The 18,986-nt window shown below is 40.8% G+C and overlaps 1 protein-coding gene across 1 annotated transcript in view; it reads left to right on the top strand.

Annotated features, from left to right (window-relative positions):
• Nucleotides 1–18,986, top strand: part of MAST2 (microtubule associated serine/threonine kinase 2) — a 360,153-nt gene that overhangs the window by 168,759 nt on the left and 172,408 nt on the right. Inside the window, 3 exon segments of the mRNA XM_029618685.1 lie at nt 2,036–2,127; nt 9,397–9,472; nt 18,006–18,026. Of these exon segments, the coding sequence (XP_029474545.1) occupies nt 2,036–2,127; nt 9,397–9,472; nt 18,006–18,026 (189 nt within the window).

Here is an 18,986-nt window from a genome sequence, read left to right as displayed (position 1 = left end):
GCCAACTAGGTCTTTGAGAGCCACAAACAGGCCAGGTTTTCAGGATATCCACAATGAATATGCATGAGATAGATTTGTATACAATGGAGGGAGTGCATACAAATCTGTCTATATTCATTGTGGATATCCTGAAAACCTGGCCTGTTTGTGGCTCTCAAGGACCGAGCTGGTGGCCACCCCTGAGTTAGAGGATCAATGTCATTTCTGATTTCATCATAGAAAGAATTACCATGGAGCTCAGTCTGTATATCCGGACCACATCTGTCTCTGGCAACCCCAGCAGTGTTGTCCTCAGACAAATTATCCACTGCCTGCGTGCCCTTCTGTGAACAGCTTGAACGAGGACAGCCTGCTCCTCTTGGATCCTCCTTTCTTCTTCAGTGATAAAGCATCTTCTTTCTCTCTTCTTTGCTCTAAAGCTTCTGCTCCTCTAATTCTTTGACTCATCCACAAAATTAAAATTAAAATAAATGTAATCCATGTTTACCACAAAGAATTATCTAACATGCCAGCACAATGGACTAAAATGTCCACCAGCATTATGACACCTGCTCTGATCCTGGCATTAAATTTTCTTCCTTTAAAAACATGCAGTAAAATGTCTCCCTGCTCACACAGCTCTCTGTATCACCCTGTAGTAGCTAATATCTTTGTTTACATGTGATTTGCATGCAACTGTACTAAGCGGGCTTCTTAGCACAGGTTTTTTCAGCTCTAAACTCCATATTACATATCTGAGTAGGGTGAACGCCAAAAAAGCCACAGTAAAACTGGAGTTAAAAACCCACGGTAGACTCAGCGCGGCTTATTATATCAGACCCAACGTGTGAAAATTTGGCCACTTCTGCTTCAGAGGTAATAGAGAAGAGGAGGGATTTCAGAATGCTTGAGTTCTCAAGGGTATGTCGCTAAGATTTAAAACAAAAAGGTAGGGAGTAATGCATTTTGTGCATAGAAATCTAAAGAGGTGATATAGTATCTTTTATCTGAATATTAATTAACCAAAAAAATGTGGGATCGTGAGCTTAGGCTTGTATTTTGTTATCTGGAAAATCCATTAGCCGAAAATTGTTTGGCTTCATATGTTTATCTTTATCCAAAAAACTCTCATTATCCAAAATTATTTTAAAAGAATATTTCCATTATCCAGAACTTCAATTATTTGCAAAAGTCTATTGTCCAGGACAAGCCTGGTCTCAGCCATTCTTGGAGAAAAGTGCTCTGTTGTACATAGTGGAGGCAAGGTACTGATGAGAGGGATAAGCAGGTGATCATATCTGATGATTTCAGGATTGCCAATTTTGGTAAGACAGTGGGAAGAATCAGTAGAATTCTAAGGTACATAGGGATAAGTAATTTGTAGAAAGAAAGCTAGTCCAATTCTGGAGTCTCATAGAGAGAGTAGAGGCATTCCAATAGGGAGCTAAAAAATGGTGCAGAGTAAATATGCATAGTATGGAGGAGAGGATAGACAATAAGGAGCATAGTGAAGATGAAGCAAGCATTATTTCGTGGAAATCAAATTCTAGAACAAGGGGCTATGGAATATTTCTATTTTTCTGTATATATTTTGATACTTTTTCATGGTATAAACAAGAAATTGTGTGTTTGATGGTGAATTTCCAAAAAATTGAATAAACTAACCAACTTACTGAATACAGTACTGCCATCAACACAATGATTCATAAAAAGGATTATAGAATTTTTCAAGGAAGAACTGTTATTGAGGGATGCATAAAATAATGGAGGTATTTCCATAAAATATGGTAACAAAATTTAAGGAGCAGTTGAGAGGCAAGAATAACATCATAGATCAAGTAGAATCTGTGATAGTTCAGTAGACAGGGAAAATAAATAGACTGGATGGGCCTGGTAATCTTTATCTTCTGTCGTTTTTTGTGATTTTATGGTTTTATACTTCAAAATATGTTAACCTTATTTGATGAACAGTTTAGCAAAACAAACGTTAGATGATAACTGTTATAATTATTCCTGTTCTGCAGACATCTCATTTCAATGTAATTCTTCCTTTCAGTTGTCGCACTAGTAATCGAAAAAGTTTGATAGTGACATCTAGCACATCTCCAACATTACCCCGGCCACACTCTCCTCTCCATGGACATACAGGTAAGCTGGAGTTTTAATCTTCAGTGACTTAATAGAGAAATCATTCCAGTGTGACATTTATTTATTTATTACACTACAGAATGCATTCATTTTTCAATACATATGACTCTGCTGACAACAACTGAGAAGTCTTTTCATTGTTTTACTGTTTTGGTTGCCATAAAAATGCTTCAGGAGCACAAATATGGTTTAGTAAATTACCAGCAGCAAGAATTGTTTGGATTATTTTCTAGACAAAAATGTAAAAAAAAATGCTGAGTAGACTTTTACACAAATGACCATTTTGCTTTTTTATGTCTATTTGTTTTTAGCTTAACTTTATCCATAAGATAATGTACTCTTGAACTATCTGAATGGTTTTCATGCCTTGCCACTAGGATGCTGCAATACTGCTGTTTATTTGCCATCATCACCATGATTTGTGCAAAATATGAATCTTAGTCACCTCTAGGGAAAACAAAGGAATGTGACCTTAAGAAAAAGTATATACGGTACTTTTTATCCCTTTCCCTTATGATAAAAAGATTTCTTTGAATTAAGGTAAAATAAAGGGAAACTGGATGAAATAAAATTAATATTTCAAAGGCTTTATGTTGTGCTATTTCAGAATACATTCTGATTAGAAATGTAAGGTGGTATTTGATTACATTCTATATTTTATTATTCATTATACTATTATTTCAAATCTTCTGTTTCTTAGTGTCCAATCAGATGAATCCAGAACAAGTGATTATGCTCCTCAACCAGCAGATGGAGAAAGAGCAAACTGATATCACAGTATATACACCCCTGCAGTGACATCAGCCTGCCAGTATTCTCCATCTCCAGCAGATGGTGGACGTGCATCTCCCTACTGGGGATTGCTTCGTTTGGAAAAAAGGAGAAATAAGGAAAATAAATTTGCTCCACTCTCCTTCGGTGATACCAAACGGTCCTTCTCCCAATTGAGAATTCCTGAGGTGATTTCATGGTTCCTTTGAACTCAGTTGGGTGGGGCTGAGCCCAGTCAAGTTTAAAAATAAATAAATACAGAGACAGAAGAGGAGTGTATTTTGGTGTAGGGCTTCCTCCTTCACCCGGCCTCTGTGCTCAGTGCACCATTCTGACGTCCCGCTCCGTAGGAGATCAAGGGATGTGGGCAGCCTGGCGGGTTGAGCAGCCTCTGTAGGCTAGGCCCTGCTCTGAGGCTTTTTCATTGTTCCCTGGTGGCTCACTCTTGTTTACTTCTTTCCTAGGAGGTCAATGATTCTGGGGTAAACTCCAGGGCAGCTATGGAGACTGCTGCTGTCTTCTTGGCAGATGCGGGCTGTGATTTGGTCTGCACTTCAGCCAGAGGATTGGCTTTGGTAATTGCAGCCACAGTGTTCCTTGGGACGTATTCATGGAGTCTTCCTGCCACTTCCCGCAGAAGAAGCAGGCAGTAGAGGATACATCGGCAAGGCTCCTAAGTCTGAGGGCTGTATTTGCAGTACCCACAAGAAAATACAGGGTGATATTCCATTTTGTTTCATTGTACCCAAGAAGGAGGGCTCCTTTCGTCCTATCCTGGATCTCAAAGGTGTCAACCGTCATCTGCGAGTGCAGCATTTTCTCATGGAAACTGCGCTCTGTTATAATGGCCGTGCACTTGGGGGAATTTCTGACCTCTTTGGACCTCTCCGAGGCATATATTCATATTTGCATCTGATCAGAACATCGTTTTCTGAGGTTGTAGTTCTGGGACACCATTATTAGTTTCGAGTACTGCCCTTTGGTATGGCCACTGCTCCCAGGACTTTTTCCAAGGTAATGGTAGTATTTGCGACAGGATGGATCCTGATACACCCATTTTTGGACAACTGGCTAATTCAAGCCAAGTCGTTGGAAGAGAGCTGTTTGGTGGACCTGCAAGGTGATCTCCCTGTTGCAGGAGCTTGGCTGGGTGGTGAACCTGGCCAAGAGCAGTCTTCAGCCTGTTCATTGAAATACCTCAGGGTTCAGTTTGACATGAAGCAGGGCAAGGTTTTCCTGCCAGAAGCTCGTATTCAGAAGTTGATGGTGCAGCTACGTCTGTTAAGAACATAAGATATTCCATACTGGGTCAGTCCAAGGGTCCATCAAGCCCAATATCCTGTTTCCCTCAGTGGCCAAGCCAAGTCACAAGTACCTGGCAGGTACCCAATCATTAAATAAATCTAGTCACTATTGCTTATTAATTAAAAGCAGCTTTTGGATAAGTTCTTGGAGGAAAAGTCCATTACCTGCTATTAATCAAGTTGACTTAGAAAATAGACACTGCTATTACTAGCATCAGCACCGTGGGATATACTTAGGTTTTGGGTACTTGCCAGGTACTTGTAGCCTGGATTGGCCACTGTTGGAAACACGCTGCTGGGTTTGATGGACCCTTGGTCTGATCCAGTATGGCATGTTCTTATGTCAGTCGGTCTGGATAATATCAGACAATGCAATGACTGTGGCCTACATCAATCGGCAGGGAGGAACCAAGAGCCAGCAAGTGTCGCAAGAAATAGATCAGCTTGTGGAATGGGCTGACGTGCATCTCCAGATGATCTCAGCCTTGTATATAGCAGGAAAAGTGTAAGAGAATCTTTCTCAGCAGGAAAAATCTGGTTCCAGGAGAATGGGCTTTGTCAGATGAGGCGTTTTCATCTGATTCTGGATCGCTGGGGTCTCCCGTTTCTAGACCTATTGGCAACTTCTCATAGTGTGAAAGTTCCGTGATTCTTCAGTCTCAGGAGAGAACTGAAGTCATTGGGGATCGATGCTCTGGTGCAGGAGTGGCTAGAAGACAGGTTATTGTATGCCTTTCCTCCATGGCCCATGTTGGGCTGATTAGTTTGAAGGATCAAGCGCCACAGAGGGATGGTGCTCTTAGTTGCTCCAGATTGACCCAGAAGATCGTAGTATGTGGATCTGTGGAGGTTCCTGGTGGACTCGCCCCTTCAACTTCTGGAGCACAGGAACCTTTGCGGCAGGGACCTGTTCTTCATGAAGATCCAATTCAATCTTGTCTTATGGTATGGCCCTTGAAAGGGCTTGCTTGCTAAAATGTGGGTGTTCTTCAGCAGTGTTTTCCACCTTGCTGAGAGCTAGAAAGTTCTCCACATCATTGGCCTACATGCAGCTTTGGCGAGTGTTTGAGGTCTGGTGTGAGGATCGAGGTACTCTTCCTTGTTCGGTCAAGATCCTGCTCATGTTGGAATTTCTGCAGGATGGCTTGAATAAAGGCTTAGCCCTCAATTCCTTAAAGGTACAAGTAGCGGCTCTCGCCTGTTTCAGGGGTCAGGTGAATGATGGTTCTCTGTCAACTCATCCTGATTTGGCCTGTTTCCTGAAAGGAGTGAAACATCTTTGTTCTCCTTTGTGGTTTCTGGTGCCCTTATGGAATCTTAAATTGGTATTGGAATTCTTAGAGGACCCTACATTTAGACTAATGTGTAACCTGACCTTGCGTTTACTGCCCTTGAAAACAGTATTTCTTATAGCAATTGTTCTGTGCATAGGGTTTCCGAACTGCAGGCCTTGTCTTGCCAGGAGCCATTCCTCTGGGTGACTCCAGGGGCAGTACAGCTATGTACTGTTCCTTCTTTTTTGACCAAAGGTGGTCATTGACTTTCACTTGAATCAGTCCATCTCCTTGCCGTCTCTGGACAGAGAGAGAGATGTAGAGGAGTATCGTCTGTTGCGACCCTTGGATGTCCAGAGACATATTGTTCAGTATCTGGAGGTTACTAAACCTTTACGAAAGACAGATCACCTGTTTGTCCTTCTCAATGGTATTAGGCAGGGAGAGCTGGCCTCATGGGCTATAATAGCTTGCTGGATTAAGGAGGTTGTCACAGCTGCATATATTGATCCTGGGAAGCTGTTACCTAGTCAGGCCAGGGCTCATTCCACTAGGAAGCCATCCTATTTTAGTTGACGACAGAGGAGGACGCCAGGCACAAGATGCTGGAAATTGTCCAGTTTGTGGAGGTTCCTGAGGAGATCATGGCAGTCCCGGTACACGAGATCTTTAAGAAGTTGCTGTTGAGGATTTTGGAACACCCCCCTCACAGTTCCTCCTGTCAACAGGAAGCTGACGGGGTTTACCTTATCCAACAGGCTTACCAGATTCGAAAAATGTCAGCTGGCACACCAATCTGTAGTGGTCAAATGCGCTCTCAAGAAAGCCAAGCATTCTCGGACCCATGCCTCGGTGGCCCCGGGGAGAGAGCACAGGGTACTTGATGCTCTTGGGAGAAAAGTCTTTCAAGGGCAGGGCTTATATCCCGCATTGTCTCCTTCCATTTCTATATGAGCCAATACTCTCACAACCTCTGGAAGCAGGTGCAAGAGGCGATCGAGTGGCTGCCTCAATAGCAGCAAGACACCTTTTTGTCGCTGGTGCGTCAGGGCTTGGAGTGCGGGAAACTATGATGTTTTCGAGATGGCAGCAAGACTCCCTGCAGCGGGAATCGGCACTCATAGAATAGCATGGCTGCGGGCCTCGAATCTCTAACCAGAGGTACAAAACTGACTCGCTGACCTGCCATGTACAGGAGAGAATCTCTTTGGAGCTAAGGTGAGGGATGTGATGGTACAGTTGCAGGTTGATCATGAGACCCTCCAGCATCTCTCTGCCAGCACTTCGGACCCGCCCGTCTGTGAGGCATGGTCAGTGGAGGCCTTTCTATCACCTGATACTTTGGATGCAACACCAACATTATGCTCTGCTTCAGTACAAGAGGTAACAGGGAATTGAACTCAGATAAGCAAGGGCCCTGACTTTGACGGTTTGGAAAACTAAGTAAGGGGGTGACTTGTATGGCACAGCAGATGCTACTGTAAGCTTCCTGGGCAGACTGGATGGACCGTTTGGTCCTTTTCTGCCGTCATTTTCTGTTTCCTCAGCTCTCATCATGCAGGCTGTGGCATCCCAACCTCCAGGCCCTATCGCTCACAGCCTGGATGTTGAGAGGTTAATCCTGCAACCAGTTGATTTTTCAGAGGATATCTTTCGAGTTTTGGTAACTTCTTGAAAGTCTTCCACTAGAAAGTCCTACGGATTGAAGTGGAGGAGGTTTTATGTGTGGTGTGAGCAGAAGGCCCTAAATCCTTTCTCCTGCCCCACACAAAACTGCCATAGGATAAGTTTATTTAATTGTTTTATGAGTTGTTTTTATCTGAATGATTGTAATTTGTTTTATTTTTTAGTCCTAGGAAGTTGATTTTAGTATATTTATTGTGTATTATTATTTATTGTTGTGAACCTTTACGGTGGAACCCGAGTGACGGTATACAAAAACCAATAAATACATTAAAAAAAAACAAAACAACACATTCTGCACCTCTCAGAAGCTGGCCTAAAAACCAACTCCATTACAGTTCATCTGAGTGCAATTGGCGCATACCACCATTGTGTAGATGGTATGCCCATCTCTGTAAAGCCCATAGTTGTATGGTTTTATGTGGGGCCTGCTTCATTGAAGCCTCCCCTAAGGCCACTCATTGTGTCTTGGGACCGTCAACGTGGTGCTGGCTCAGCTGATGAAAGCTCCTTTGAGTCTTTGTGCTTCTGTGACCTGAACTACCTGATTGGTGGCAGTCACTTCAGTGCGCAGGGTCAGTGAGCTCCAGGCCTTAGTGACTTATCCATCTTATACAAAGTTTTATCATGATAGGGTGATCCTGCATACGCACCCTATGTTCCTGCCTAAGGTGTGACAGACTTCCATTTTAACCAGTCAATTGTCCTGCCAACATTCTTTCCCAGACCCCTTTCGCACCAAGGCAAATGAGCCCTGCACAGTTTGGATTTGCAAAGAGAGCCTTAGCCTTCTGTCTGGTTTGGACAGAAGCCCATAGACAGTCCACCCAACTTTTAATTTCTTTTGATAGGAATAGATTGGGAATTGCTGTTGCCAAATGGACACTATCCATTTGGCTAGCAGATTGCATCTCCTTCTGTTATGCCCAGGCGGGGCTGCATCTTGGGGGTCATGTCTAAGCTCATTCTGTCAGAGCCATGGCAATGTTAGTGGCCAACTTGCAAGCAGTTCCCGTGGAGGAGATCTGCAAGGCTGCGACGTAGAGTTCTCGCCATACATTCACATCTCACTATTGTCTGGATAGGGATGGCTGATGTGACAGTAGATTCAGCCAGTCTGTCCTTCGGAATCTTTGAGGTGCAGAACCCAACTCTCCCAACCTAGGACCCATTGTTTTGGTTCAGGCTGTCTACCCCTCTATTACTAATAGCACCGTGGCCTCTTATGCCCGTTGGTGCTGGTTGGTCTCCTTTTTATGTTGGGGGGAGCGGCAGCGTTGTAGCTAGGGATTCATCCATGTGGGAGGACTACCATCATGCTTGTCCTAGGAGAAAACAGAATTGCTTACCTGTAAACAGGTGTTTTCCTAGGACAGCAGGATGGTAGTACTCACAAAACCCGCCTGCCACCCCATGGAGTTGGGTTTCTCCTGATTTTGTTATTTTATTTTTATCGTAATTCTATGTTATGAGACTGAAGAGGGACCCCCGCAAGGGCACGTGGTTAGGGCATGATCAGTATGTCCAGTCAAAGCTCTAGAAACTTTGACATAAGTTTTCTGTGCTGGGCTCCATCTGATGATGTCACCCATGTGTGAGGACTACCATCCACCTGTCCTAGGAGAACACCTTTACAGGTAAGCAACTCTGCTTAAGAATTTGAACTAGTGACTCAACAGTTTTCCGGACTCATAGTTCAGCACTCTGATCACATACCACACCTATTTCCATGATATTCTCTATCATCACCCTCCTACCCAGCCTTGCTAGTTGCAAATTTGGCATTGTCATAAATTAGATGCTGTTTTTATTATCAATTTCTATACCACCCTCACCTTGTCATGTAGTAATTTTGCATTGTAGATATCATGACAATTCTTTAGCATAATTCATATTTTCAAAGCAAAAGAAACTTGACCTTCCATCACCTTTGCTGTGATCTTAGCCTGCCTACATCATAGTACCTCACATCATAATCATGTTTTAGTGAGTTTGAAGTATCCTTTTGCAGAGTTAGAGAATGAAGCCATCATAAATAAAAGCTTCTATAAAGTAAATAGAGCTTTTTGCATAAAACCCTTCATTTCCATTCATATGTTCCGAGGAGACTTGGAATTGCCACTAGTTCTTCTAAATATTAAGATGACCACGTATCTGTGACATGCACACCTTGTGTATAAATCAAAGATTTTATTTTGCATTTAAAGAAATCTTCTTTTTCTTTAACTTCAATATAGGCAGCAGTCCCTTGGACAGCCCTCGGAATTTCTCTCCTAATGCTCCTGCACACTTTTCCTTTGTTCCTGCCCGGAGGTGAGTAATTGCATATTCTTACTTATGAATGGCAAATGTAAGCCATCTGGGTTACTGCATGCATTTTTGTCCGGGTGGGGGCTCACCTTAGCACCAGTGATTATCAAATGGTTTGGTTTGATATTGCAAATAGGATATGGAGAAGTCACGAAGACCCGAGTTTTGAACTTAAAAAATGCGGACTTCCCTGAAATGGGAAAATTCCTGGAGCTGGAACTTGAAGACTGGGAGAAAATGGGAGAGTTGGAACAATTGTGGGCCAAACTAAAAGGAGCAATTACAAAGGCAACTAATCTTTACATTAGAAAAGTAAACAAAAGCAAGAGAAATAAGAAACCTATCTAGTTCTCAAAGGAGGTGGCTGATAAAATAAAAAAAAAAGAACAGCGTTCGAGAAATATAAAGGATCCCAAAAAGAGGACCACAGGGAAGAATATCTGGTTAAACTGAGAGAGACGAAGAAAGTAATCAGGAAAGCAAAACGTCTGGCAGAAGAAAGGATTGCCAAAGAGGTAAAGAGAGGTGACAAAACTTTTTTCAGATACATCAGAGAAAGGTCCGAAGTGGTATAGTGAAACTGAAAGGAGAAAAGGATCAATGTGTGGAAAGAGATGAAGAAAAGCCGGAAATATTAAACAAATATTTCAGTTCGGTGTTCACTAAGGAAGACCTTGGAGAAGGACTGTTGCTGATTAACAAGGCTGTGGACGGGGGTGCATTTGACAAAACCCTGTTTATGGAAGAGAATATATGGGAAGAGCTAGGAAAACTGAAAGTGGACAAAGTCATGGTTCTGATGAGATTCATCCTAGGATACTGAGGAAGTTCAGAGGTGTGCTGGTGGGTCTGCTGAGTGACCTGTTCAATAGATCCCTGGAAACGGGAGAGGTGCCGAGTGACTGGAGAAGCGCAGTGGTGGTTCTGCTTCACAAAAGTGGGAGCAGAGAGGAGGCTGGAAATTACAGGCTAGGTAGCCTCACCTCGGTGGTGGCAAAATTAATGGAGGAAACTGCTGAAAGAAAGGATAGTGAACTACCTACAATCTGGTGGGTTGCTTGATCCAAAAGAACATGGATCCACCGGGAAGGTCCTGTCAGATGAATCTGATTGATTTCTTTGATTGGGTAATTAGAGAATTGGATCAGGGAAAGAGCGCTCGATGTGATTTACTTGGATTTTAGTAAAGCCTTTGATACGGTTCCGCATAGAAGACTCATGAACAAAATGAGAAACGAGAGAGCGAGCGCCAAGGTAGTGACGTGGATTTACAAACTGGTTAACAGATAGAAGACAGCATGTGATGGTAAATGGAACCTACTCTGAAGAGAGAACATTAAGTGGAGTGCTTCAGGGATCGGTGTTGGGACTGGTTCTGTTCAACATCTTTGTGAGCGACATTGTGGAAGGGATAGAAGGTAAAGTTTGCCTATTCGCGGATGATACTAAGAACTGCAACAGAGTGGACACGCCAGAAGGAGTGGAGAGAATGATATGTGATTTAAGGAAGATTGAAGAGTGGTCAAAATATGGCAACTTGGATTTAATGCCAAGAAGTGTAGAGTCATACATTTGGGATGTGGTAATCCAAGAGAACTGTATGCGATGTGAAGCGCTGCTGTGCACTGAACAGGAGAGAGACCTTGGGGTGATAGTGTCTAGCGAACTAAAGATGGTGAAGCAATATGACAAGGCGATATCTAAAGCTAGAGGAATGCTGGGCTGCATAGAGAGAGAAATATCTAGTAAGAAAAAGGAAGTGATAATTCCCTTGTACAGGTCCTTGATGAGGCCTCACCTGGAGTACTGTGCTCAGTTCTGGAGACGTATCTCCGAAGGGACAGAGACAGGATGGAGGCGGTCCACAGAATGGCGACCAAAATGGTGGGAGGTCTACATCAAATGACTTATGAGGAGAGGTTGAAGGACCTAAATATGTATACCCTGGAGGAGAGGAGGAGCAAAGGAGATATGATACAGACCTTCAGATACTTGAAAGGTTTTAATGATGCACGATAAACAACAAATCTTTTCAGCTGGAAAGAAACCAATAGAATTAGGGGTTACGAAATGAAACTCTGGGGAGGATGACTCAGAATCAATGTCAGGAAATATTTCTTCAAGGAGAAGGTGATGAACACCTGGAATGCCCTTCCGGAGGAGGTGGTGAAGACAAAAATGGTGAAAGATTTCAAAAGGGCATGGGATAAACTCTGTGGATCCCTAAAGGCAAGGGGGAGGGGAATGAAGTAAGAGGCATGGGGGTAACTTGCTGGTGTGGTAAATACTACCCTTAAAAAATAAGCCTTCAAACTGTTGATGCAACTCCATCATTCCTCGCTGCTTCAACGGCAGGGGGAAAAGAGGGATTGGATTCAGACAACAATGAACTGTACAGTCTGGGAAAACAAGCATGGGGATAACTTGCTAGATGCGGCAGTTACTACTCTTAACCAAAAAGCCTGATACTATGCTTCTGATGCCACTCCAACATTGCTATCTGCTTCAGTTGAAGGGGTGAAAGGAAATTGGACTCAAACAGTAACCAACAAGAGCCCTGACCTTGGTGGGCTGAATAACTGATAATATTGGAAACTGATAACTATGGGAGCTAGCTGTGCAGACTGGATGGGCCATTAGGTCCTTTTTTGCCACCACGTCTGTTTCAATAAAGCGCCATCCCCCCACCAAGTTGATACACTCTATCACTACGATATAATTTGTACCCTGGTATAGTATTATGCTATTGTTTATCCTCCTTCCACTCTGAGATACTAACTGTCTATCTCATCCTTCACTGCTATACACTCTAACTCTACCGTCTTACTTCTTAGTCTTCTGGCATTGGCAAACAGACATTTCAAAGTGTGTTTTTAGTTTGTATTAACAACTTGTGTTTCAGTTGACATGGGACATTCCATGTCAAGTGGACCAATTTAGAAAATCAACACTCGCCCTCCTTCAAATTGATTAAAGTTTTGCTAGGATGTTTGCTAGGACCTCAAATAAAACTATGCACAATTTTTCAGCTGGATCTCTATTAGTTCAAGAACTAGAGGCAGCTGAATGACGGTCACTCTTAGAGTACTGTACTCTGCGCAACACAAAACGGCCACTTTTTTTCAGGCACTGTAGCCAAACAACCCCTGTTAGGGGGCTGAAATGTTGTTGATTATTACAACCTCTGGTACTAAGTTCCTATGCAAAGTTTGGAATCTAACATGAGTTTGCCACTTTTTTATTTTTTTTTTTTATAGGCCAGCAAACTATGTGAAAAATTGTACAAAAGAAATTTAAGGCCTACTTTGACTCCTCATTGCTTCTGATGTATACTTTGATTCAAGCCATAACTGGAATAGTAGTCATGGCCCATGACATACATCTAGGATTTGCACTAGGAGGCTTTGCAGCTAACTGGAAGCAAAGATATAGTTATATTATACTCTACTTGTTTATGTTCAAATACTTATATACTTACCTTTGTTAAATGTATAACGCTTGTATAACCTTTGTTAAATGTATAACGCTCCGGCGTAAGTTCCTGTTCACTGTACACCGACGTGATATCTCTGATGAGCGGCGGTATATAAAAAAAGTATAAATAAATAAATAAATAAAGACATGATGTCACATTTTTAAAAAATATTTATTTATGCATTTTAATTTACAATGATACACTTACAGATCTTGTAAATCGGACAGAGGAAATACAATGATACATCATATACAATAAGATATAATGAATTTATCTGTAATAAGAAGTAAAAGACAAGCTGGCTGTGACCCGGGGAGGCAAGATGGTGGCATAGACGAGGCTGTGGACGTTTGCTCTCCTGCAAGTCTTGGAAATTGACATTTTCCTCTTTAAAATAATGCCGTCTAAACGCAAGGGTAAGGTGAGAGTATATCCCTCTCTACCCTTACACTCACCAATTCAGCAGGAGATCTTTTGCTACTTGTCCTCACCTGCACTAAACCCAGGAACCAAGGATCCAGATGAATCGGGTTGTTTGGGAGGACAGCCCGAATCTACTGATGAGGCTCCTCTGAGTCCCAATCTCAGACCACCACAGGCGCAGAGGACGGGAGAGGAATGCCCTGGAAACACTGCCGAAGGGGTTACCCCTTCCGGGTCAGGGATGCCAACCCGAGCAAAGTGAGTAGGAGACTTGATCGCGGAGACAACTGACCAGAGCACAGAGGAAGGGGAGAGAGATCTAGCTCTGAGTGATATTGTGACCGGAGGAATGGAACAAGCTGCTGGCGGTGAGTCTGTGGATACCCCCACCCGCCCTGCCGTGGTCATGCTAGAGTCCATGTGGGACTTAATGGCCGAAATGGCCACAAATATAAAAAGGCTTTTGAGTCAAAGATGGACTACAATAGTGGGAAAAATCAACAAGATATCTTGTTAGTTCAGAAATCTATTAAAAATTCGGAGGAGAGAATCAAAGTGCTCAAAGAGAAAGAGGTGAAAAACCTGGAATTTCACGCTGCCGTGGCAAAAGACAGAGCCTTGTTAGCATGGCGTATAGAGACTTTCGAGAATAATTCCAAACGTTTAAATTTACGTATTATAAACTTCCCTAGAGTTGTGGGGGAAGTACCTTTGAGTACTTTTCAAAAGTTTCTTAAAGAAGCCTTAGGCTTCGAAGAAATGGATCTTCCAAATATTAACGTTTGTTATTTTTTGCCAAAAAGAGTATCTAATTTAAATACGCAAGATTTACCATTTCAGGGAAACCTTACTGAGTTTTTAGAAAATTCTGATCAAGTAATTGATTGGGGCATATTATTAGTTTCCTTTATAAGTTACCTAGACCTGAATAAGGTCATGAAGAAATATTTTTCAAAGTACCCCATCTTGTTTCATGATAAATCTGTTAAGATTTTCCCTGATCTTGCCTTACATACTGAGCTACGGAGAAAAGAATTTCTGAGCCTCCGACAGGAGGTTATTTCTTTGGGATTCTCTTTTACACTGAGGTTTCCCTGTAAATGTTTGGTAAAAAAGCAACAGGATGTATTTGTGTTTTTCATGCCTGAACATCTGAAAGGTTTTATTGAGCAAAGGAAAATAGTTACCTTGTCCCCATTGTCTAGCTAAGAATATATATGGTGCAGGATGCTATGTTAAGCCCTGTTTTTTGTTTAGATATTAATTTTGAATAATGAAACTCCCTATTAGATTTTCATAAAGCCTCCTTAGGGACTTATTCGTGTTAGTACCAATTGCAATTGATTATATAAAGTAAGATTAGAGCTGATTTATAAACTGACATGACGGAATGTATTTTTTTTTGTTTATGTTTGTGAAATCAGTTCTATCTATTTTGTTATGATACTTTTCCTAGTATTGTTGTAGATGGAAAATCAATAAAGAAATAATATAAAAAAAAAAAAGTAAATTTAGAAGAAATCCACGAGAAGTAGAAAAGAAACAAAGCGGTTAAAGGCAAACTATTTGAATTTCAAATAAACAATTGAAATATGATTACATCTAATAATATATTCTATTTATTCTGCCTCTGTTACCAGGGCTGGGGATTCTCGGGCTAAAGAATCCAAAAACAATCTTAATTGCATATCTTCAAAGAAAAAAAATTTCTGATTTTGATGCGTAGTCTCACATTTACATGGGAATTTTAAAAGCATCTTTCCCCCCAGTTTTTCAATTTCTGCTTTAAAGGCTAGACATGTTCTCCTTCTTAATTGTGTAGTTCTGGAGAGATCTGGGTATATCCATATTGGTGCCCCATGAAAGTTCTCCATTCTTTTCCTCATATAAAAACGGAAAACAGCATCTCTATCAGATGCAAAAACAAATGTTATATGTAAAGTTGCTCTAGAAGAAATCACTGTTTCTGTAGTAGTTTCTAAAACTGCAGTCAGTTAATCTGAGATTCCTCTCTTTTTTTTTTTTTCAAATTTTCCTTTATTCCCTTTTGATGAAATATAAATTTTTGAAATTAGGGGGATAGATTCTTGAGGCATAAGTAAAACTTGAGAAAGATATTCTTTAAACATATCTAATGGTGGGGTTAAATCCTGTTTCGGAAAATTTAATACTCTTAAATTTAGATATTTCAGAGAGTTCTCAATGGCTTCAAGCCTTTTATCATAGAGTATTTCAGTTTTTGTAAATCTCTGATGACAACCTTCCATCTTTTCCACTCTTTGTTCAAGTTGGTGTTTTTCCCCTTCCGTTTTAGTCAATACAGTCTCAGTTTTACTGAATCGTTGATTTGATACTTCTGTAGATTCTGTTAGTTTTACTATAGCTAGCTCAAGAGCTTTAAAGCTGACCAGATAGAGTCCATCGTAACCTCTGCTGGTTTAGTTAACTGCAGAGAATTTTCTTTTTGATTGCTGGATGCTTGCAACCCTTCCCAATTCTTGTCTCCTTCTCCCAAAGGTGGAGGAGGAGTACTTGGGGCGCCGGGATTAAGAGATGCCTCGGCCGGAAGAAAGGACACCCGCTCTGCGGCCATATCTTCAATGGCCCTACTCACCGGTTGATTATTAGATGTTGAGGAGAAGAAGGCATGGATCTGAGGTTGTGAGGGCTCAGAAATGGGAGATGAAGTTACCATCTCCCTAATCTTTGCCTTCCGTTTTGTATGAGGCATATCTATGTAAAACAGAAATTTGACACTCTGGTCCTTCACCTCCTCTCCCAATCTTTTTTTTTTTTTCTACTTCTCGACATGTCACATTTTAATGCACATTTTTGCCATTTTTTGAGTTCAAATATCTCTCAGTGTAGTTTTTAATGTTGTTTTTTTTGATAATGCCATTTGAAAGAACACCTTTTTTGCTGCTAAAATCACACTGTTTCGTCTTGGACCCAGCCTTGTTTTGATCAGAATTACAGTCCCAAAGAAAAGCATCATTTGCATGTGTAAATGCACTATGTTAAAAAGAGCCATCTTTGGCATCCAACTGTGAAACATGCAAATGATCTAGAGATGTGAAATTTTACAGTGCAGCTCAGTTTACTGTGCTTATCACACTTTTAGCTTTTGACACATTTGTTTAGACATTTTTTCATAAATTAGTCATCAGTCAGTGCAAAACTCAGATTAAAAAACTCATTAAAATTAGTCATCAGTCCGTGCAAAACTCAGATTAAAAAACTCAGACCACTGCTATACTTCACCGAATTTCACACCGTTTTACAGTCTATTATTTTCTCTAAAATAGACTATTGTAATGCCCTCCTCCTTGGCCTCCCGGCTACCCACACCAAGCCATTACAACTCTTACAGAATGCAGCAGCACGCATACTTACAAACTCCAAAAAAAGAGACCATATCACACCGACATTCATGGTGCTACATTGGCTTCCTATTAATTTGAGAATCCTATACAAAACTTTATCCCTCATTCATAAATGCATTATGAATGAGAATACCCATTGGATCAACCCTCCACTCTTACCATGTACCTCCACAAGACCTATTCATTCCACCCATCAAGGTATGCTCCGCCCCCCCTTTGATCAAATCCACCAAACTCACCTCCACAACAAAAAGAGCCTTTTCACACTTTGGGACAGAATTGGGAAGGGACTAAACTGGGATCCGGGTAGTAGAGATCTGGGGACTGGTTGGAGAGAGGGAATTGGGTTGTTTGTATTTTTGGATTTAAGATTTTAATGTATGCTCTATATGGTTGGAATATGAGTGTGTGTGTATTGTGTGGGATAGGTTAAGGATATGTGGGATGATTAAGTGACATTGAATGATTGGGTTTGTGATATCTTTTATATAAAGAAGCATAAGAGGTTTTGGGTGCACCTTATACATTATATTGGTAGATCATACAAAATGTGTTGATTTTATTAATTTTTTGTATAAGATTAATAAATACTTATTTGATACAAATGAAAGTAATTTGAAAATTGGTATACATGTAATTTTCCTTTGTTTGGTGGGCTATGACATTAAATTATATTCCGAGGACTGTTAACTCGCTGTAGTTACCTGATTAGGTTTCCTTTCAGTTAAGCCCACTATTGTACTAAAAATGGAGTTCCTGTTAATGAATTAACTGGACTCCAAGAAAAATAGTGAGTGGATTACTGTAGTATTTCTTGCTTCCTCTATACATCCAATATTTTCATAGAATCCAGTTAATCCATTAGCTAGAACTCTTTTTTAACTTTCTTGTACATTTTCTACAAACAGACCAGGCGAAATATCTTAGCTTCCTAACTCTGTTTCCTGCCCCTCGACCCTCAGCACCTACTCAACAGACAGAAGGTGCCACTTTAACTTCATTTTGCTCTAAGTAGCAAGCCCAAGAGCACCATCATGCTACTGGAGCCAACTGCTACGATTTGTACCAGTGGTTTTTGTTGTGCGGTGCAATATTTTATTTAATGATGAGTTTGTTTCTTCATAATACTTGTGGTAACATGTTCTCTGAATGATTTTATAAATAAGGTAATGCAAAATATGTATTCATTCTTTCTAACTGATAATTTGGATATCAGATTAACTTTTTAAATTGATGTACAATGTTTTCCATGCAGCCATGGACACCGAGCAGACAGGTAATGGGTACATCATCATATGTGTATGTCAGTTCTGTGTGTCAGCTGGATGCATTTGCATGGTTCTGATGACTTTGTCTTCTAATTTTATGTTCTGTAATAACCCTGTTTAAGTATGTGGCTTTTACAGCATGTGTCTGTGGGCAACAGTCTTCTCAGAATTTTGCAAGATCTAATATGACAGAAAACGTTATGCTTGCTCCATTGTTTAGTATGGGGTGATGGGTACAATCTAGCACATCTTACCATTGAAGATGATAAAAATCCATGTTTTAATTTTGTTTCTTTTCTTTATTTTCATTTGTGTCTTACAAACTTTAATATTCATTTTGTATACACATTGTTTTGTTTTGTAAAATGTTATGTATTTGTGATAGAAAAAAAAGTTATACTCTGAATAGAAACTACTGCATTTTACTTCTTTGCAATGCATATAGTAATGTTTGACTGCTTATGCTTTTTGAACAAAAGAATCTGTTCCTGTTCACATCACATTTGTGCTAGTTCCATTGGTTTAGTATAATAAACAAATTGGCCCCACCAGATAAAATCAGTTTTCGATGAAAAAAATGAATCACACTGATGGGTGATGTCTTCTGATGGTGCCAACACAGCAGCATTTTTGAAGGGATATTGCAAAGTTTGCGAATGATACCAAAACCTGCAACAGATTAAAAACCCTGGAAGATGTGGAAAAGATGAAGAGGGATCTAATGAAGTTTGAGGAATATTTTAGAGCTGGCAGCTAAGATTTAATGTTATAAAAATAAAAATGTAGAGTCATGCATTTGGATTACAAAAACTTGAGCAGTACAGTATAGGGGATGAAGTTCTTGGGCGCACAAAGCAAGAGCGGTATCTAGAAGTGGTCATATCCCAAGATATTAAGGTGCCAAATAGATAAGGTGACAGCAAAGGCCAGAAGGATGCTAGAGTGTGTAGAGAGAAGAATATCCAGCA

Source organism: Rhinatrema bivittatum, chromosome 10, assembly GCF_901001135.1.
Source record: "Rhinatrema bivittatum chromosome 10, aRhiBiv1.1, whole genome shotgun sequence".
Taxonomy (NCBI): Eukaryota; Metazoa; Chordata; class Amphibia; order Gymnophiona; family Rhinatrematidae; genus Rhinatrema; species Rhinatrema bivittatum.
Note: the sequence above shows the minus strand (reverse complement) of the source record. Positions and strands in the feature narration are given on the sequence as shown.